The sequence below is a fragment of the Manis javanica genome, chromosome 3 (genome assembly GCF_040802235.1).
Source record: "Manis javanica isolate MJ-LG chromosome 3, MJ_LKY, whole genome shotgun sequence".
In the NCBI taxonomy this organism is placed as follows: domain Eukaryota; kingdom Metazoa; phylum Chordata; class Mammalia; order Pholidota; family Manidae; genus Manis; species Manis javanica.
In genome coordinates, this window is record NC_133158.1 from 114,844,967 (window position 1) to 114,867,746 (window position 22,780).

Genomic DNA, 22,780 nt, shown 5'->3' on the forward strand with positions numbered 1-22,780 from the left:
AGGGAAGATTTCCAAGATAGCTGCCATTCATCGAGAACTTGTCACATCCCAGGCACTTGTGCTAAATGCTTTCCGTGTTTATAGCATCTGCTACTGATAGTAATTTTATTAGGCTTGTATTATCAAACCCATTTTATAGATAAGGAAACTGAGGCTCACCCCTCATTCACCCACTCACTCATTCAACAAATAATTCTTGAGTGCATTTTACATATTTGGCCCTGTTTTAGGCATTCACAATAGATCAACATCCTATTAGAGTGGAGGATACAGTCTTTTATTTGCATGTTGATTCTTGAGTTATATTATACTTAAGATATTTTTTTAACCAGAAAAACTTTGTCCATCATGCACTAATTTTCATTTTTAAAATACATTACTGTTTTAGAATTTGTGCATTAATGTTTGATTGAAGGCACAAAGTCCTTGAAGCATAGAGAAATGACTTCTGTTTAGTTTGGCCTGTACTCACTTATCAATGAGCTTGTAAGTGTAATACTAATAGAATATCAATCTCCTTCAGGAGATTAGTGTGCGGGCCCAATGCCATTGAGGTTGAAATCCTACCCATCTGGAAGCTGCTTGTTAAACAGGTAACTGTTTTCATTTATTTTTGAAAAAAAAATTTCTGTCCTTTATTTTTAACCTCCTAGAATTCAGGTAAATCTGGATAGTTTGGTGTGAACAAAATCTGTGTTCCATGCAACTTCTTTCTGTTACTCCTATTGTCTTTTAGTCTATGTTTTTCTTGTGTACTGAGATTTAAAAAAAATATTTCAATAAACATATCTTTTTTATTTCAGGATCTCTAACTGATCCTTTTCAATAACCACTTGTTTTAAATACAAATCCACTTTAAAAATCTCTTTCCAGTGTGAGGGACAGATTCCTGTTTCCTAATCTGTTTAGTTTGTTTTCTTAAATTTTTGATGGTTATCGCTGTAGTTGGGGCGGGTATTGTTATTACTTCTATGATCTTTTTGAAGATTGTAAATACATTATTTTGGTCTCTTCCATATTGCCCTATTACATCCGTTTTCTCAAGAATGACTTCTTTTGTTAGTGGGATCTTTTTAGAATGTTTTCTTTGTGTGCTTTGAAGCTATCATTATTATTATTTGTAAGCTCACCTTAAATGGGACCTTAACCCCACTTCCATTTTCCTCTTTCTCTCTGCGCTCATTCTCCCTCCTTGATGGCTCCAAGTTTTCCACTTATGGTCCCCAGGGATTCCCTGTTCAGAACCAGGGCCTTTATGGGAGGTGTGGGCTCTGTCCCTCTGGGATCTTAGACACAGGCCCTGAGCCAGCTTGGCATTTGACCAAGTTCACGTTTGTACCATGAGCTCAGTTCTATCTTATTCCACCTCTGCTGGTGAACCACCCCTGGGGGTGACTTTCCTCAGCCTCCACTCGGGGGCAGGGAAAGCCCACTGCTACTGCTGTTTCCTTCAGCAAGCTTGATTTGTCCTCTGTCAGGGTGGGGCACCTTCTGTCTTACTCCCCCAGCACTGAGCTCCTGGCCTTCACTCTTAGTCCTTGTATGAAACCCAGCAGGCTGATTGAATGAGTCCCCACTCAGTGCTGCATGTTTTACTAGACAATTTTTAGAGCATTTTAGTTTCACAGCAAAATGGACTGAAATACCCCATACAACCCATGCCCCCACATATGTACAGTCCCTCCTCCCCATAAGCAGGCTGCTTTTTAAACTTCTTATTCAAGAACATTTTCAAATTGCCAAAGACTTTCCCAAGTGTCAATTTGGTCTATTTTGAAAAGAGTGCTAGTATTTTCTGGCACCCATTTACTAGGCCTATAGTAGAAAAAAAAGCAAGTAAAATTAGTTCTTCACATTTGGTTTCAAAAGGATATTGAATAAGGGAGCTAGATTAATTATGGTAGTGCTGTTTTTTCTACAAGAAGTATTTAACTAATTTTCTACTGAGTTCCTATAAACTCAAAATTGTATTACCATTAGTGCATAATCTACAATTGGAGCATTTTGTGCCAAGAAGACAGAAGAGCTATAATTTATAAGAAAAGCATGTTGCAACTGAAATAACAAAAAATGTAAAGGAACAAAAGTGTTTTTAATGTACAAAATATAGCCAAGGGTCTAATACAGCCTATTAACTTACAAACTGGATGTCAGTTCATTTTTAGGACTAAAGTAAGTTTATTTAACATATTGGGGAATTATAGAAAGGAGAGGTAAGAAACAGTGACACTGGTTTTAGGCAACATTTCCTCTAATTTGTAATAATCATAAAGAGCACTTCACGAAGCAATAATTCTTGCTCTGCTCAGGAGAGCTCTGTAAATCACGCAGTGTGCGTATGTCATCCCACTGGCCATCTCTGCTGTCATTATTAATGTGGAGTCAGCAGGACCAAGATGGGGACAGTTAAGGAAAAACAAAAGTTGAAGGTACTATCAAGTGGCCAAAAATACCTGCATGGGTGACCTGTTTTGGAGCTAGTGATACATTGTGCCACAATTTTCATGTCAGACAGTTTGGGGTGAGCCTTTTTCTTCTTTGGGTTAGACTGGCCCTCCTTGGTCAGGTAAAGGCCCACACTTGACTGGCTCTCAGAGCATCTTGCTAACAACCATGACATGAAGAGGATGTTATTTTTAAATGACTTGGTAAAAGTAGAATCTTTATCCATTGCTCAACTTGACTAAATCTGCAGCATGTGATTATGTGAAGAAGAAACTGCAATAAAACATTCAACCAACGTAATACTGTACTTCAACTCCTTTCCAATGAAAAAAATGAAAAACAAATAAATAAATGATAGGGGAAAAAGTTCAAAATTGAAGTTTGTTTTAAAAAGACACTGAATCATGTTTTTTCTCCATTATGGATAAATCTAAGGAAAATTCTTAAGTTTTATTACTGGTCAAATATTTTTGAACAATCAAAAATAAATAAGAACAATCAATTTGTGGACTCTGAGTGCTTAACATAATTTTGCTTCCACCATATCACATTCTATATGCTTGACATTGTCTCCACCAAAATTTAATTGAGTTCTAAGTGAATTCTTAAATATTAAAAGATATTGTGTGTTTTAAAGATTGGGGAAAAAACATTCTACAAAGAAACTACAGCATCTTCATTACCTTAAAGGTCCATGCAAATGACCAAATGTTCTTTTTGTACCTGCAGGTTTTAAATCCATTCTATGTATTCCAAGCCTTTACCCTGACTTTGTGGCTGTCTCAAGGTTACATAGAATACTCTGTGGCCATCATCATCTTGTCTGTTATCTCCATTATCTTAAGTGTGTATGATTTGCGACAGGTAAGATCTGACATCCCATTTGGGTTCTATTTAGTTTCTGGCTATACAGGCAGCCAAACCTATGGAATTTCCACCAAGAGCAGAGTTGCTTTGTTAAACATAGGTCATAAAGCCAAAAACAAGGGCTTACTAAACATGGGATCTCAGGAGGAGGGATGTAGGAATATCAGGTAGATTTAAATCTTTGCAAACTCTGATTATTGACCAAAGTCTGCATTACATACTGTCACTGTACTTAGAAAGGCTCTGAAGCTGTGTGGGAGCACCGTGGGAAAGAACGCTGTGATGGATTAATGATGCCAACATAGGACCTTTCCCTCTTTCTGACCATCATCGTTCATTTTATAGCTACTTAAAATCTTCCTTTTTGAAAAAATCAGTTTAAAAATGATGTCACCACACATTCTCAAATGGAATTTAGCTGAATATTTCTTATAACTCCACAGCCCTTCCAAATCATCCTTCCAGAAAATGTTTTGCTGCTTTGCTTTAGTTTGTCAGACTGAATCATGAGGCAACCCTCATTTGTTGAATATTTTTGAAAACCTGACTGTGGAATTAGCTTTTCAGTCATGAAAGCCATGGTATTGTATCAGCCTGTTGACTCTCTTGAACTGTTGAAACAACCTGGTCTCAAACTTCATCCCTAAGAAACAGGGAGCTGGTTCCAGGGCCATAAAGTCAGTTTATGACAGTCAGAGCTTCTGGCCTCTGGTAAAATGAAATTCTACTGCATGTAAAACATTTTCTTAGCAAAAAGCTCTTTCCAAAGTACAGACATAGCTGGGGATGAAAGTCAAATGTAAGTGGGAGAGGAGACATGATTTCTAGCTGTCCCCAGAGTAAACTCTGGGCATGTGGCAGTGAGGCAGACGTGGACTGAAACAGCCTAACTGAAAAGAGACCTTTCATTCCAGCTCTATTTCAGCCACTCAACAACTATTAGGTCTAATATTGGCTATTTTAGTTGGGTTTAGATCCTACACATCTTGAGTTAGAAAGTGTTTTATGAGAAATGAAAGAAAGACAATATGTATTTAAAGAGAAAACAGGATCTAAAAATGAAAAGTTGGATAATTGGAGATACTTTGAGCAAGACAGGACTAGAAGGGCTTTGTTCTATTTATTTGTTTTTGTTTTTTGGGTTTTGGGTTTCCTGTTTTGTCTTGTTTTGTTTTTTAAATGAATGCCTGAATGTGTTTCTTCAGAACTAATTTAAATTTAAAAATGTAAACAATAATTAGTAGCTTGCTTTAATGGTGGCAGATCCTTACTATCTGGCTGCCCAGTCAGGAGCAAGAATGTGACTGACCCTTTGGTGAACGCTGGGCATTTGAGCAAAAGCAAGAAAATAGACGCCAGGACAATGAAAGGTCTGACGCATTCTGCTCAGCCACAGTGGGAAATTACAGTGTCCCAAACTTTGTCATTTGATAGAGGTATGTAACATGAAGCCCCCACATCTAATGTCCAGTTTCCGTTTTTTTGACACATCTTTGCTTTAATAGACTAATTTGATGTCTGCAAGCCGCTCATATGTTTTCTGGCTTAAGTCAAATGTCAGTGACTACAGTCCTTCCTCCATGTGCTTCCTTCTGATGGGAGACACCTATGCCCAGTCAGTGACTGCCCCGTCACGCACCAGAGCAGCACCTGGGAAACCACAGGATGCTCTCAGGACTTCGGGCAGGCAGACCTTGTCTGGTCATGTTAAAATCTCTCCCTTACCACTCCTATTTGTGTTACTTGACACTATTTGTTACTCGACACTTCAATAATCGACTTCCCCTTCTGTGGTGTTGAAGGTGGGGAGCGGGGTATTCAGTGTTACAGTTGAGAGAATTAGGAGAAACAATGAGTTTGAAGTGCTATGTTCCTGCTACATAGTAGGCACTCACCAAACATTATCAATGAGTTGCTGTTGCTGTTTTTATTATTATTTCTAGAGTGGGGGAAGTAGGCAATGGAATGATGGGAGAGGGCACAGAGACTGAGGGGAGGAGCCCTGTAACTTGAACAAGGCAGAAGAAGGGGAACATCCCCAGACAGGGTTTCTAACAGCCACTGACTTATTCATTGTGTAACCCCCAGGACTCTCTTCTTCCTGGGTTCACTTTCCTCAGCTGCAAATTATGTTAAACTCAGTTGCTTTGGGTCCCACCATTATAGGACTCTATCATTTTGCCAGTGCCACCAATAAGGAATGAAAAAAAATTTCCTGAAAACTTTAAAACACTAGTAAGAAATTTTCTGGCCACTGGAAATCTGGGAGACTGTGCTGTAGACTGAAGCCAGTTGTTGTTGGGCCCTGCTAGGTGTTGGACTAATAATCCAAATAAACTATTCAGCCAAGAGGCATGCAAATAAAAGAACCCATTTAAACTACCTTAATCACAAATGGGATATATATACTATAATACACACCAGTAGCTCAAGGAACCCAGGGACATAAAGTACAGAGGCACTTTGCCAGGGGCTGGACCCAGGACCCTGGGTACTTTCTCCAGCCTCCTCTTCTCTGACAGATATGGAACAAATGAACATATATTTTAGGGCAAGTACTCCGTCTGCACTCCTCTTCTCTGAGAATTGGGTGCACCTAGAGCCGTGGCAGCCTTCCCCTGGTTTGTTCCATATGGTCCCCTGTGCCCCGCCCACTGCCCAGCACATGTAGTGCAACAGGAGGCATCTGACCAGTAAAAGCCAGCCAACCCATCAGCAGGAGGGAGGCCAATGGATTTTGCCTTGGATTTTGGCATGAGTGCCTGAAGCTGCTGGTCGTACTCTGTTAGGAATGTGATCTGAGAAGTGATGTAGAGCTAGGCCCTTGATCCCTGTGTGTGGATAATCAGAGAAAAGCTTCTGCTGAGAAAGAGAGCAAGGTTGAACCAAATCCACAGTAGACACAGGTCAGCAACACGCAGTACAGCAAAGAGAGAGAGAGTAACCTCTTCCTCATAGCATTTCCTCTTTCTAGTCAGACCTCTTGGGAGACCTGGCTGCACTTTCCACCTTAGGTTCCTAAGACATCCCTGCATCATCATAAATTCTCATCTTCTGCCTAAACCAACCTAACCTAACAAGTTTCTGTTCCTTGTTATGTCCCCTAGAACGTTTACATTTTCTGCCTAATTGAAACATTGTCTTTGTTCTAGACATTTCCCATCTATGTTTTTGACAAACTTCAGTCTCTTTTATAAAATTTTATAAAATTCCATTTCTTCATTTGGAACTCAGGTATACCCTTCTTTAAGGAAACTCCCTCAAATATAGAAATTCCTGTTGTAGATGGGTTGTAGAAAAAATTAGGTTTGATTCTAGACTCTAGAGGGCAATGTTCAGTAAAAAGTTCATCAAAATTCCTGAGCTCGGGATCTATTAAATCAAAATATCCAGGTAATAACAGGAACCTGCATTATTAAGTTGCATAACAGGTGATTGTTATGCATTCTATATGCTTAAGAGTTATTGTTATAGGGGAATCCACCAAAGGGCAAATTCAAGCACTAAGACCCCAAATACATCTTTTTGTTATTTATTAAAGTCATCTTCAGCTGAACATATTGTTTCACTTTTTTTACTCTAAGGTGCACAGAAATACAAGTTTATATGGAGATTTACTTATGTATTTGTCTTATAAAACAGCTTCTTACTAAATACATTAATCTGGATCTTGCATTTTTCCCTTTACAATATATATAGTGGCCAAGTAATTGGATACCAAGTAAACAAATAATTCTAAATCATGCTTAAGAAGAAAGGTGTGACATTCCATAGTATACCATAATTAATTCAACCATTCTCTTGTTTATGGAAAATAAAGGGTTTCTTCTCCAATTTTTGCCACCAGAGGATGTTTATATGTTGAAGTAAATGTAACTACATGCTAGGGTGTCTTTACTTATTATTGTTTGCTTTTTTTTCAAACAAAGCAACCAAAAGCCAAATTGCTGAATCAAAAGACATGTATATTTTGGGTATATTTAATAGATACTGCAATATTATTTTCCCCAAATGAAATAATTCACTCTCCTATCAGCACCTTATGAAAGTACCCATTTCCCTAGATCCTCACCAGCATTTGGTGTTGTATACTGATTTTTAAAATTTTTCAACCTAAGATACTTTTTAAAAATTGTGTCCCACTGTTTTAATTTACATTTCCAATTACTGGTGAGATTAGATACATTTTCCTTTGACTACCGGAGATTAGCATCTTTCTCTGCTATTTACTGCCTCTTTCTATTCATGATGCATATGGAAAAGTTTTATTTTTTAGTCCACCTTTCTTCTCTTGACCTGAACTTTTGCCAGATATTAAAAATGTATCTAATCAAGTATGTTTCTCTTTTCTTTATGAGTTCTGAGTCTCCTGTTTGCTTATAAAGATCTTCTCTTTCAAAATTAGGTATTCTCTATTTTTTTGGACCTGTAATTTTCCTAATATGTATTTTAAAATCCTTAATGGAATTTAAACATTTAGGTTCTACATCTTAACAGAACCCCTAAGTGCCTGTGCTAAAAACAGTGACTGACATGGGAACTTAGACTTGATGGCAGTATTACGAAAGACTTCTTTAAAAAACAAAAAAGGCACTAATCCCATTAGCAGTTAGTATTTGTTAATAAAAGCTTATCTGACTCAACTCGGAAGGCAACCTGTACCACTATGCAAAACAGGCCAGTTTCCTAAACTCTGTCTTTTTAGTTTAAATCACAAATCCTCAACAATCAATATCTATTTAGTACTTTATAGTTTACAAAGGGCTTCCATAGTCCTAATGTAAGATTTGTGTGGCACATGGCAAACATCCGTAGGGTATGTGCACATCCCTAGTGAAAGTGGGACATGGCAAACTGGAAGAGGACACACATGTGACTGTCATGGCCTCACACCACCTGAGAAAGAGGATCAGGGCCAGCACGGGAGGTGAAGTGACTGGCTCACGCTCCCCCAGCAACAATGGCTCTGGACCTCAGCCCCAGGTTTCCTGGGGGTTTTCAAGTCATGTTGTTCTACTCAGCAAAACCTCCACATGACCCATGAGCTTCCTTGCAGCATTATTTGTTTTGATTAAACTATTGTTTGATAATTTTCTGACAGAAGATTTGGGGAAGGCGGTTGACAGCAATGGAAAAAGGAGCATCTACTGCCACCCCCAAATCATGCTGAACAAAAATACATGCTTTTTGAAAATTGTAAGAGGGGAGGTGTTGGCTGGAGTGAATGAGACATTTTCCTGCATCTACGCTAGCCCCAAATCATGCCACATAGAGCTGAGCTTTTCTAAGCCAAGAAACACCCAGTGCGGTCCCTTTCCTGCGAAGCTGGTGGAGCAGGGGTGCACACCTTGGCGCTCACCTATGCGGGCACTGAGCTGCATTGCGCACTCCACTGCTGGCTCCACCTGGGCATGGGAGCTGCTGGAAAGAGCGCTGAGAGTACCTGTCCCATCGCGCTTTGCCTTCGGTTGTGGCTGAGCTGGGCTCAAGAGACCCCTGAGTGAGTGCCCTCATCACTCACCTCTGGAGGAAATCCAGCCAGAGCAAACACAAGGACACGCAGCAACAGATGCTGAATAATAACAAAATGCAAATTAGTCTTGGAAACTGATCCTGGTCCCACTACACAGGGAGTGGGGAAACGAGAGGGGGCCTAATGAAAATCAGGCTGAGCTCTCAAGTCATGGCAAGCGTCACAGCACTTGCTTTCTCCTAGCTGGCTGGTTGTCATAGAAACCTGTGTTTGTAGAGTTTCTGAGTACATTAGCTCAAAGAGGATGCTTATATTATCCTACTCCAGTGTGTTGGGAGAAGTAGAATAATTCCGTTCTATTAAATAAATATTTGCTGAGGGCCTACTATGTGATAGACGGCAGGGATACATAGGTGAATACAATACAGTCCCTTCCTTGAATGGCCTGACTCACAGGGGAGACGTGACAAGAAAGGTAGCTTAATGGAATGTGACCAGTGCTCTGATGCAGATGCAAACATGGAGAGCAGAATAATGAATTCTTCCTGGGAAAGTTAGGGGCTTATGGAGGGGAGGTGACATCTGAACAGGGCTTTATGTGAAGGATTAGAGTTTGGTAGTAGAAAACTGGGGTGAACATTCTGGGAAATAGCTTGAACAAAGGCATAGAAGTGTGGCAGGTTATGCGGAATGCTAAGTCCCATAAACAAACCCAGCTTTAGGCCATAATGAGCTTTGAGGATTTCAGTCAAGCCTTATTAACTCATCCTTCACCATTTCCAAATATGTTATCATCCTCTTAAGCTAAGTTGAAGTTATCATGGCATTGACTATAAGAGTTTGCCAAGCAAGAAAATAAAGACATCTATAAAGAAGTATGTTTATCTTCTTAAAGGAAAAAGGCTGCTTTCAAGCACTTTAGGAGAACATATTCGTCAGGAGAAAAGGCTTTAGTGTCAGACGAACGTGAGTTTGATTGTCAATCCTAATACTACGTAAATGATTGTAGGCAAGTTACTTTAACATTTTCAAGCCTTTTGTTTTGTTTTTGTTTTGTTATATGTACATGGGAGATGATAACATTTTCATCATAGTAGTATTTTGAGGATTAAAAAAAATCAAGCAGTATATTATTCCAAGTGCTTACAACAGTGCCTGGCACATAGTAGTTGCTTAATGTTCTAAACTGTTTAAAAACAATAATAATTTGAGTCAGTTATATACCCTGGGTATTTCTTCTATGATGCCTTGGTGGTTTTGAATAAACCTCTGATATGCAAAATAAATTAGTATCACACCATTTTAGAGTTTGCAAAGAACTTGAAAATTATCCAATTCGATGTCGTCTGTTTACAGAGGAAGTAATTAGTAAGGTGAAATTTCCTACATATCAGTGCATGGCTAGTTAGGGGGTAAGCCTGACCTGCAACTCACAAATCCTGATGGAATTCAGTGTTCTTGTCACAGACCACAGCAGACTTTCTTACTATTATCCATCATTAAAATGGATGCCTCAACAGGCAAGCTGTAGGAAACCAAATTAGGGCAATGAATATGTATCCAATAGTAATATCACTTCTTCTACTCAACTGGTCCAAATGATTGAAGTTTAGCTTTTCATGCACAACTGAAGTAAACAAAAAAATTGTTCTGTATAAATATCAACACTGAATTCATTATGTTCTCTCAAGAGGAAAGTTGCATAGTTGTGTGTAAAGCATGTCTTAGTGTGGTGACATTTGTAATATTAAAAGTCATCAATACAACAGATGAAAATAATTTTCCTTAACATCTAAAAGGAAAAGTTTTATATTGGAATTAGGTTTAGCTGTGTTCAAGTACTGGTGACAGTACTCAGATATCTTCTACGTAGAAGTATCCACGTAAGTGGCATCTCCGCAGAAAGGGGCAGTGCCTCCCAAGGGTGTTCCAGCTAACCCAGTATTGCATCCCCTCCAGCTGATGGTGCCCTGACAGTCGGTATGGGGAACTGTGTAGACAACATCCCCACTCACTCCTGCTTTCCTGTCTCCTGAGCTATCCAAGGAGATGATACCCCCACTTCTCCAGGCTGCCTCCATCTTCTCCACTTTGCACAGGGTCATACATGGTTCTGTATTTCACCTCATGTGAATCTTTCCAGCTGATGTACTCAGACAACTATTTTTCCAACAACAACTTTCTTATTAATCATTAACACTCACTGAGCTCTTACCTTTGTGATGAGTACTATTCAAAGGGATAACTAAGAGAGGCATTCACTAGCCTAAAACAGTCCTATAACATAGATACTGTCTCCACTTTCAGATGAGCAAAGAGGAATTAAACAGCCTAACTAACTCATAAGTGGTAACAGCAGGAATTTAAACAGAATCTTGTGACTCCAATCTGCAGACTTACCTGATGTGACAATCCACCAGTTCATAAAGGAGGGGATGGCTGTTCTACATGCAATCAAAATACAACCCAAATATTCAAAGGCTTTTACAACTGAAAGTCACTCACAGACCAAGTTCAGCTTTGTTATTTTATAGACAAGGCAACAGGCACTGAGAGGGGAAGTGACCTGTTCCTGGTCTCGTTCTTCCCTAGCCTAATTGTGCATCTCAAGAAGCAAAGCCTTGCGTTAACTTTGGTCCTTGTGGGGCAGTGGCTGTACATTAGTTTTCCTGGAATTGAATACATTAAACTAATGATTTTATTTGTTGCTGAAGGTCAGGGGTTGGGTGGGGAAGGAGTTGGGGCTGCAAAGTAGAAGCATCAAAGGTAGAACCTGAACTTTTGCCTTAAGTTAGCTTGGCTGTAATAGCAGGCTCAGCATTTACTGTATTGAGGTCATGTCTTTCTGGGTTATAGACTGTCTAATATTTAAATGTTCACTTTAAATTGGCAGCAATCCGTTAAGCTGCACAGCCTCGTGGAGGAGCACAACAAGGTCCAGGTCACCGTCATTGTAAAAGGCAAAGGTAAGTGGTAAGTTTTGCCATCTTTAGCACTCTAACATCTCAGGGTAGAATTGGACTTTTCTGATTGAACCCAGGTAAGGCAAATAAGGCATCTATGATGCACAGTTCAAGGAAGCAAGGTCACACTTGCTGACCTGCAGTGCAGGCCTGATGAGTGAGGGCCTCATTGACCTTTCTACCCTCACTCTTACTCCAGCCCTGATTGAACTGTTTCTACCCAATGTCTGGGTTACTTCAAATTCCCTCTGCCTTCCACATTTTACTCATTTGAATATTACCAGGTAAGCCTTCTGTGGGCTTTTTAGATGTCCTCAACCAACCATCCCAATCACACATTTCCATGGGTTATGCAGAACCCAGGCCTGAATAGGGCTTGTAGGTGGTGGCTGGGCATTTGCTCTGACTGAGCCTGGGATGGGGCGGCATGGCTCTCTGTAAAATGTGAGCAGCTGCACCCAGGACTGCAGGGCTGCCTGGGAGGTTTATACTAGGCCTCAATTCAAGGACAGAGTATACCCCAAGGGGTCAGGAACCTAGCAAAGAGAAAAAGCATCAGCAAAGGGGTGCTCCTCCGTTGACCAACCCCTTGATTATCTTCTGTGGGCAGAGCACCGTGCCAGGCATGAGGATCAAGATGGGATCTTGTTGCAGAGCTATTTCCTTGCTATGGCCCAGGAATAACTTTCCTAATTCTGGTTTCTGGGAATCTGCAGTTAGTGAGAAGGGGCTGGAGCAGGTGAGCCTGGAGTTCTTGGCCAGCAGGTTGATGAGAGTTCTGTCATTTTCATTATTAAGCAAAAACAGGAAAAGTTCAGCCAGTCATGGAAACTTTGCTGTTATGTAGGTTCGCAGGTACTGGAATCCCATCTCCTGGTTCCTGGAGATATTCTTATTCTCCCAGGAAAATTCTCATTGCCATGTGATGCTCTTCTAATTGATGGAAGCTGTGTGGTGAATGAAGGCATGCTCACAGGTAAGCAGTTGTCATGGAGCTGCTTCTTTCCTGTCCAACATCCAGTCTAAGTGTTAGCAAAGCAGATCAATGCACTTACCTGCTTCATACCAGCCTACATGCTAAGATACTGAGAAATAGATGTGGGAGACACACCTGGCCTAATCATGCAGATGGAGATTCAAGATATGCAAAGAGGAAGCATTAAATAATATAATAATCAAGCCACAATACACGGGAAACTAGAAAATCTAATACATGTGGTGAATGGATTGCCTGATGGCTGGGGTGAATAGGGGGCTCTAGTTCAGAGGAGGGTGAGAGCTCTATGCTCTTTCATGTGCAATCTCTTCATAAACATGAGAATGGCTTAGGCACCTATTCAAACAGAACCCAGCCTTAAAAACCACCAGCTCCCACCCTTGGCGGGGTGGACCAGCTCTGCTCTCTGTAAATGGAAACCTGAGCCCCAGGTTTCACTGGGAAGGAGATTGAGTCAAACCTTAGAAAAAGGCAATGTAACAGCTGTGTTCTTTGGAATCGTATTTCCAGTTGATCTCACCAAGCAGAAAGCCAGTTGTGTACTTATGGTTTAAACTGTCCTTGATCTCATGTGTTCTTTGTAAAGTTCCACTTGAATTTGTATAGTTACTAAGGCACTATTTATAAAACGTTCTTCAGGCAACAATAAAAAACCCATACAGTGGCCCCGGAAGATGACTGGTTAGCCAGAGACGGGTAAGATTCCTCAAGGGAGGAACAACCTAAGACAGGCACAGTCGCAGGGGGGGCCATCAGGTGAGAAATTGGGGAACAACAGTGGTGAAGCTTAGAACCTCACCGCCCCCTGTGTTGAGAGAAAGCTTCTGCATCCATGGATGTTTTATTGCCCTTGTCTAGCTCCGATTAGCACATAGTCTACAGGCACACACCTGATCATCTACAATTGCTCTCTTACAATACTAAACTATGTTTTCTACCTTTATCTTGCATCTACCTACCACTTTAGCAGTTTATTAAAAATAAAAATAATAGTAATAATAAAGGGAGAAATGTGGGATCCACATATAAATCAAGTATAAAAATCAAACGAATATTCATATTTGACCTGATTGTTTATAGTTTATAATGCGTGATCAGAACCGAAAGTTTCTGTGATGACTGCCCTTGTACTGTTCACCATGTAAGAACTTATTCACTACGTAAGAATTCATTCACTATGTAAGAACTTGTTCGTTATGCTTCAGAAGATTGGAGACTGACGAGAATTAGGCTTGAGATGGATTAATGACTGTGCATTGAGCATTGACCCCCCTATACAGAATTTTATTGTTGTTAACAACCATTTGATCAATAAATATGAGAGATGCCCTCTCAAAAAAAAGAAAAAAACCCATACAGGACATCATAACGAGAGAAGAGACTATACTGCAAAAAAAAAAAAAAAAAGAAAAGAAATTATTTGTCTTTTGTACTTGGAAATTGTTGCATTTTTCTGTTTCCAAATGGCTAAAGACAGGGGAAAAAACCCACTCACACAAACTTTTTCATATCACCTAAATGTAAAGGAAGTCATTATTTATTCCTAAATTGTTCAACATAAGCAGATTTCACATTTAAAATGGGTCTGCTTAATTTAAAATTGAGAAAAGAAAATGTAGTAAACATAAATATATTCAGCATAATTACAAAATACTGCTTTAATGTGTTGAAATCTAACTGCCTTATAATGACAGTGATGGGATTTGCATACTGATCATATCTTTCATCCTGAATGTTGCCATAGTACCCAGTGTGCAAGCCTCAAATTCCAGAAAAACCATCCTCCTCACCCAAAGGCAGGGACTGTCTCATTCCCCAGCAGCCTGCCAAGGAAGGTGGCTTCTCTCACTGGTGACAGAAGGCAGGGCTGTGAGAAAATGGGGTGGACAGACAGCAGTGCTAACTCCCCCAGGCCTATGGCTCAGCTGCATCGTTTTTGCCTTGATTCTGAGGCCCACTCAGAGAGTTTCAGAGAAGTGGACATGGTAAACAAAGCTGCTTTTCAACAAAAGGGCAAAATTGCCTAAAATGGCCTTATATGATAAATGGCTTTTCCTGGGGCCTGTTTCTGGAAAAATTAAGTCAACAGCGTTAATAGCTATGTAACCTAAGTACTGCTAAAAGTCAGTTTTAAAGATAGACACATAAAACAGAAATACTTGTTTTTTTCTCATTAACTTTTTCAAAAAGCCCTAAGTACCACCATGTGATAAATACTTCATGGCACAGCCTGCGTAGATCCTCCTGTGCATGTGCTTATTTGTGGGAGAGATCTGACTGGGCAATCAGTCAGAGTTCAATTCCTGACACTGCAAGAACTAGAGCATTGGTCCACAAATGTGACTCACATACTTCTCCCCATGCACAAAATAGGCCTTTGCATGTATAGAATTTTCATTTTGTAAGAATAAAAATAGCAAATACTGCCAGCATCCCTATAGCAATGTATACTTTGTAAATAATTTTTGTAACTCACTTCATTGTGGTGTGAAACGAATTAGACTAGGAGCTATTGTAATACCAGTTTATAGATGAAGAAACTGAAGTAAAAAGACACCAGGGCCACTCAGCAAGCAAACGGATCAGGGCCGGTGGGGGCATTTGCCCTGGGACATGAGGGGCAGCAGCGAGGAAAAGGAGGCTGAGGGGGTAAGCTGCCTTCCTCGCTTGGCCCGCATCGCCTTTTTCTCTCTACTGTGAATTTCCATCCACAGCGCAGGCCCACTGTGGGATCTTCCTCGTCGCCATCCTATCAGTATAGGGTCGACTATGCAAGAAGCTTCATTCATTTTGTAACTACACTTATGGTTTATTTTGGCTCCAATTTTCACTGCCCCTGAAAGTTGAAGTGTGAAGTATCTGGCATGAGTCAGGTAGTTATTCCGTCAATGAGCCAGTCCTGGTCCTCCTAGTCTAGCCACAAGAGCTTGTGCAAGGCCTTGGAGAGAAGGTCTGGGCTAGGGAAGCTCTTCTTTACTTGCCCGCTTCCCCCCAACTCTGAGCTTAGGAAATGTCCCAGGCCTGTTCATCTGAGCAGAACTCAGACCCTCGTGCTTTGCTCTCAGTTGCCACATACTTCTAGAATGCATCTATACCCTACTTTGGTGCAGGCCTCAGGGACACACAATATCTGTTCCCTTTGGATTTTCTTCCATCTCCCAGTCCAGAGATTTTTATTCAGCTAGCAAAGTAGTTAGAGGGAAGGCATGGTGAGCAGAGAAGCTTGGTTTTTGCTCTCAGGCAGTCTCTAAAATTCACCATCAAACTTATGAATGACTTTCAAAAGTCTGTTATCAACTTCTCTGGCTCTTTTTCTGCCTCCTGAAGTGATGATCCCCTTCAACATCTAGCTTCTCACAAAGCCGTTAAGAAGCAAAAGGGAATACCTTGGGGGAAGTTCTATTAAGAACTTGAAATTTTCTCTTGGCACAATAGCTAATTTTTCTTAGTTCTTATATGTATTAGACACTGTGGTAACATTTTACATACATTATTTCACTCAATCCACAACTCTATAAGGTGGGAGACTCTAAGGTCCAGAAGGGTAGGTAATTTGCCTAAGGTCACACAGTGGAGCTGAGATTTGGCTCGTTTGTTTATTTATTCATTCATTAATTCCACGAATGTCTATGAGCCCCTGCTATGGAGCAGAGACCTACGAGGTGCTGGAGTTACAGCAGTGAACAAGGCAGATAAGGTTTCTTCCCTCATGGAACTGACACTCTAGTGGAGAGACAGAAAACATGAAAATATCTAAATGGCATAATTCTTACAAGTTCTATGAAGAAAATAAAACACTTAAACCCAGGCATTTTGACTTCTGAGCACATGACTGTAACTACTGCCTCTCATTCTCTCAGGGGTACTTAGGGAGGAGAGGGGTGGGATTCACTCTGCCACAGTCCCTTCCCTTTCCCTCTGTTCATTAGAATTGCTGGTTTACATGAACCTTCTGTGTGGGAGGGGATCCTGATCTCACCGGTGTTTCCCTAGATGGCAATTCCACATTCACATCCTGTCAGAGAAGCTCACAATCGGGTGATAGTTCAGATCTTTCCTCTTTTCCTTTTTCTTCTTGCCCCTTCTCCGTTGCTTTCATGTATACATTCATTTATCCATTTATTCACTAAAGGTTCAGAAATGCCTATTATGTGCCAGACATGGCGTTGTGTGCTGGAATCACCAAGACAGATGAAAAATGGCCCTGCCCTCACACAGTTTACAGTCTAATGGCTCCCAATATATATATGAAACAATATGGCATTTCAAGCCGTGTCAACATCTGGCTCACTGAGCACAGGGGAGGCAATCTCCATGTCTCAGCGGCCAGGCTCGCCAGCTCCTGGAAGCCAGCTCAACGACTGACGACAAGTGCACTTCCTTCTGAAACCCTCTCCAGCCTACTCAGACCTCCAAATTTTTGCAGGCGAATCATCCCTTCTTGAGATTCCAAGAAAGGCTAAGCATGAGACTCCTTATTAAAATGTGATGAGTATAAAAGAAACTTGAGAATCATCTCTGTGTAAAATCATGGGACTTGAATGTTATCTCTGAAACACTATTTCTAGATGTCTCCTGTCTCTGGTTGATCAAATCTTTGCCTGCCCCTGATACTGTTGTTTGTGTGGACAGAAAATATTCACTAATATTAGTCTAAGCATATGTGATGGGTTAATATTCTGTGATCCAAAGGGAGAAAAACATTTAAAATTATCTATAAATATCTTCTTTTACAAAGGCTGATTTCAAAACAATGTGGTGTAATGATTTGAAGACTGGTCAAAAGCTTCTGTCCCTTTCACAAAGGCATTTAGAATGCAAGTGATAAACCCACACAAAAGATGAATGTCATAACTGTTTAAAGAAAATGAACTAGGGACAATGCTTGGCTAAAGAAATTTCCTGAAGAATATTCAAAATGACTAATAAAATTTTATAGCTTCTTGTACCTTAGGATGTGGAAAAAATGCACCATATAGAAAACTAGTTTTAAAAAACAATCATAGAAAAACCTGGATAATTGTTTTTATTCAATGCATTCAGCAAAAATATGTATTTTGAGCCTATTACATACCAGTAAGGAAATGAGGAACATAAAAGTTATATGTGTCAAAGTCCTTGCCCTCAGCTATTACCTAGAAGGAGAGAACGTACATTTGTATAACTATAATCCATATAATACCATTTCCAAATTAGAAGTATGACATGTTATCTTGCTAATTGAACAGTTAGAAAAATACTGGTGTAATTTTAAACTCATTTTAGTGCCTTTAAATCTGGGAGCCAGGAAGTGCTATTAACATTTTGTTAGTATTTTGTCTCTGAAATGAATCCTTTTTTAACTCTGTGCTAATTTTCCTTGTATTTTAAATATCCTGACTTACAGCCAGCACAGAAAGGAGAGGAATGGTACCAGCAAAGACTGGAAGTCGGTGATTGTATGAGCAGATGGCCCTATTAGGTGGGAGCGTGTGTAGCGGAGTGTCAGCCCGTGATGCACTGGCCGTGGTGGCTTTGACTCTAGCAGGAGAGCTTGAGAGTTATTAGTCATGACAAGGGAAAAGCTGAAGGGTTTTTGAGAAAAGAGTGAGATAAAAAAAGGGATTTGGGTAAGATTCATCTGAAAGTGGTGTGGGATGAGGAAAGAGAGAGGAGACTGGAAGGGAGAGGCCAGTTAAGAGGTGTGAGATCATAGAAAAAAAAAGGATATGTATGTCTCTTTCCCTAGTTCCTGGCACAAAGCTCCTAATAAGTGATAAGAGCATATGGAGCATCTTTTGTTCTACTCTGGCTGAGCTGGAGGGCTCTGGGATGGGCACTGGTCCCCAGGAAGTACCAAACATGATTAGAAGCTTGGAATTTTCAGCCTCACCATCCCTACCCCTCATTGCCCAGAGATGGGAGAGGTCCTAGAAATGGAATTAATAAAGTCCCAATAGTAGGGGGTTTGGACAGTTTCCAAGTGGATGAACTCATCCATATAGCAAAGAGTGATGCACACCAACTCCATCGGGACAGAAGCTCCTGCGCTCGGGACCCTCCCAGACCTGCCCTGTGAGCCTCTTCATCTGGATGCTCATCTGTATCCTTTTTCATATTCCTTAAACTGGTAAATGCCAGTGTTTCTTTTAGTTCTGTGAGCCACTCTAGCAAGTTAATTAAACCTGATGAGGGGGTCATGGGAACCTCAGATTTGTGGGTCAGAAGCACAGGTGACAACACGGATTTGCAGTCAGGTGGAGTGGGAGCAGTCTTGTGGGACTGAACCCTTAACCTATGGGATCTGATGCTATTCCTAGGTAGACAGTCACTTGAATTGAGTTAAACTGTACAACAACCAGTTGATCTCACAGAATTGCTTGTTGTAGAGAAAACCCTCCACCCATCTGCTGTCAGAAGTGTGAGTGTGGTAGTAGCGTGAGAATAAAGGAGAAACACAGGAGGAAGTACGGGAGGTTTTGCCTGACTCTGGAGGTCAAGGCAGGTTGTGGTTAAGGTACTTACTCATAAGGAAAGGTTTATGGTTTCACTGTGGCCTCACATTATCCAGAGAATATGTTTGCATTTCAAAGAACTAAACAAAGCACAGTTAATCCATTGTTAATGCAACCACTGTGAGTCAGGCAGCAGTTGCCAATGATGCCATCGGGACCCAGATGCAAGAGTCTGAGGATGACTCGTGCTGTCCACTAACAAGGAAAACGCACTGGGACTTGGAGCATCATTCCATGAGGGCAGACGATGGGAAGAGGATGAATCAAAGATGATTCTGAGACTGTAAACCAGTGACTCAGCAAAATGGTGGTACCATAAAGAAAGAGGAAAGTCAGGAGGAAGTTTAGAGATAAAAATATTGATATGGATTTTAGATATGTTGAGTTGGAGAAGCTAATGGGATATCTGGATTGGAATGAACAGCTCACAGTTGGGAAGTTCAGAACAAGAGCCCAGCAAAGAGGACAGATGCAGATAGACAATTACGGACGTATCTATTTAGAGGTGCTACATATGGGAAGTCGGGCTGAGACCATCCAGAAAGACAAACAAGAAGCCCTCCCTGTCTTGCTGTATTGGTTTCTATCTTTCACTGCAAGCTCCAAAAAGATCATGAAGAATATTTTGTATTTTTTGGAAGGCATCATTTCTCATTCATCTCTGTATTTGTAGCGTGGCTTACCTCTACTCTCACCCTCAATCTCCTGAACATCCTCACCATCTTAGTGCCCAGAACACACCATGCTGTTTCTCCCACTTCTTCCAAGAACACTTTCCTCTCCTGCTTGATCTGACTGGCCTTCTCCTGTCACGCTGACATTTATTAATATCTAAGAAATCTTTTCTGATCCTCCTTTAGTGTTCAATATTTAGATCACCTTCACATCACCAGAACACCTACCTTATTGTATTTAATTATTTACTGCTATTTGTTAGCCTGGCTCCTGAGCTTTATGAAGACAGGATTTCTGCCTGTCTTGTTCATAATTATATTTCTAGCACCTAGAGCAGTGCCTGGTACAGAATAAGCACTTAAAAGTATTTGTTGAATGAATAGATCAATGAGTAAATGAAAGGCAAATAATAATTACACATGTGCTTTATAGTTTCTTTATTGCCTAGAATAGTCTGGGCTCAAAGAACACACAGGAGAATGAAATGGCAGCTCTTTTTGCTAAAATGGACTTTTTTACATTATAAACAGACCATGCAGGTCATGTGTGGAAAAGATAGGTGGATTGTAAATAGATATTTTAAATATAATCAAGTGTACCACTGCTTGCACCACCAGCATCCTAAGAACAGTCATCTGATCCATGAGATGAGCATTAAAACCAGATTAGCTGTGGTTTGTATACTTTCTTGGAACTGGTAAGCACCAGGTCTAAATAACACAGAGGTCAGACAGAATCAACAAAATACAATCTTCTTTAGGAGAAAGTATACCTGTTACAAAGACACCATTGCCCCATGCGGAGAAAACCATGGCCTGGAAATCCCACAGTTCAGAGGATTATCGGAAACACGTCCTTTTCTGCGGAACAGAAGTAATCCAGGTCAAGCCCTCCGGGCAGGGGCCAGTAAAAGCAGTTGTCTTACAAACAGGTTAGTAGATTCCACTTTTTGTAAATATATTCCATGATTGGAGGTGGGGGAGTTGCATTAGGGAGATTTTGTTTAGGATTATGGAATTTGTCACATTCTGGTAATAACAACCATACTTACTTCCAACTGCCACCACTTCCAACAGAAAGGTTCATTGTTAAAACCCTTGTGTATGATGAGACATACACAAAGATGAAGTACATTTCCTAGTTCTTGTTTTGCCTTATGTCCATAAGTTTCTTTTTTCCCTCTACACCCCATCTAAGTGATTACCAAGAAAACAGTTCAACTGCTACCATTTGAGGACTTTTTCCTTTCAAAGGCTTGCTTGCTGGGCTGCTATCTCAAGGTCCCTGCTTGATACCTCCACTTGGGTTCCCTACAGACACTTCCAAGTCAAGGCATCTGACAGTGAATGCATCCTCCTCTACAACACTTCTTGCTATTGACAGCACCACCATGTAACTCCTCACTTCAGATCATTTTTAACTCCTTACTTTCTCCCATACCAAATAGTGCGCCACCTGCTGTCAATTCCACAAATACTTTCTGAGTCCCGTCTCCATCTTCTCCATCCCCATGGTTGATGTTTTGTTGAGACATCATCTCCTATCTAAACTATTACAACAGAAATAAGCTTTTGACTATTCCTTTCAAATTTAACCTCAAAATTTTTTGTATTTTGTTCAACCCTTCTCTAACCTATCCTTCAATCTGTCACCAAGTCATATTTCTAAACACAGTTTGAAGCAATTCATATACACGGTGCTCAAAAACTTTCCAAGACAACCAATATTAGTCCTAATCTTTGTCATGACATTACATGACCAACACCTTCTGTGGTCTGTTCCCAGCTCTCGGTACTCACCATGATCTGCGTTTCTGCCACTTAGCACTTCCATATCTCCATGCTTTAGTTTATGATCCAGTTGTTCTACTTGATTTTTGAAAAGTTAAAAATATTGAGTTTTGTTTTTATGTTCAAAGTAGCTGGTGGGCAGGAGACCGTCTCTCAGCCTGCTGATAAGCAGAAGCTAATGGGTGGGATCACGGAAACCACCTGATTTGAGCTTGTGAAATGGTCAGGGAACAGATTAGAGGAAACTGCTCCTTTACTCCAAAGCCTGCAAACCCACGTTTGAGGAGACCAAACGTTCATCCAGCAGTGGGAATAAGACATGTTGTGTAATTACAATACCGACTTGGATCAAGAATATATAGTAGTCAAACACTTTTTTTCCAATAACTTATATATTAAGTATCTAACAAGTGCAATGCACTGAAGGCTAAAGAAAAACACTGTGACATGCTCCTTGCCCTTAAAAAAGGTGATCTGGTGCAGGAAACAGATGGATTTAGAGCTACTGAAACACAGAACAGTGATGGATGTCATCTGCCCAGTGTTACAGAGATTCCAAAGACTGGGAGAAATTATCTCTGATGTGAAGTATGGGAGTAGAATTCTGGAAACATTTATTTGATAAAGTGGAATTTTGAGCCAAGACTGATGGAATGATAAGGACTTAGCCAATCATATCAGACAGCTTGGAAGACATGCAATTTGTGTCTGCAAAACAAAGGAGGGAACACACACAGGGACCTTCTTGGACAGTGAGCAATTAAGAGCTAAGTCTAGCAAGGTAGGAATGGATTGGATTGAAGGGCACTTGAATGCCAAGTCTAGAAATTTAAACTTTGTTCTAAAAAGTGAGGACTCTGGATTGTTTTTGGGCATAAGAATGACAGCAGCAGCAGCATATCTATATTTAAGAAATTACTTGCCCTGTGTTTTCCTTTTCTCTTGATTTTCTATTATTTTCAACACATATGTGTGCTTAAAGTCCTCTCTCGGCAGCTCATCTTCTCTGATTGCTGCATTCATCAGCTCCTTAGTCTCCTCTCCCCAAGCCCCATATATGTGTGGAGAGCTGCACT

The 22,780-nt window shown here is 40.5% G+C and overlaps 1 protein-coding gene across 5 annotated transcripts in view; it reads left to right on the forward strand.

Moving 5' to 3' along the window:
- The window catches only part of ATP13A5 (ATPase 13A5), a 103,738-nt gene that overhangs the window by 20,683 nt on the left and 60,275 nt on the right, over positions 1–22,780 (forward strand). For 4 of the 5 annotated variants that reach the window (XR_012129289.1, XM_073231903.1, XM_073231905.1 and 1 more), the window contains exons 6-10: positions 524–593; positions 3,175–3,309; positions 11,679–11,751; positions 12,596–12,724; positions 20,675–20,845. Coding sequence is in view for 4 of the 5 variants with exons in the window: in XM_073231903.1 (XP_073088004.1) it covers positions 524–593; positions 3,175–3,309; positions 11,679–11,751; positions 12,596–12,724; positions 20,675–20,845 (578 nt within the window). In the remaining variant the exon portion in view is untranslated. The remainder of the gene's footprint in view (positions 1–523; positions 594–3,174; positions 3,310–11,678; positions 11,752–12,595; positions 12,725–20,674; positions 20,846–22,780) is intronic. The other variant, XM_073231906.1, reaches the window with a different exon arrangement.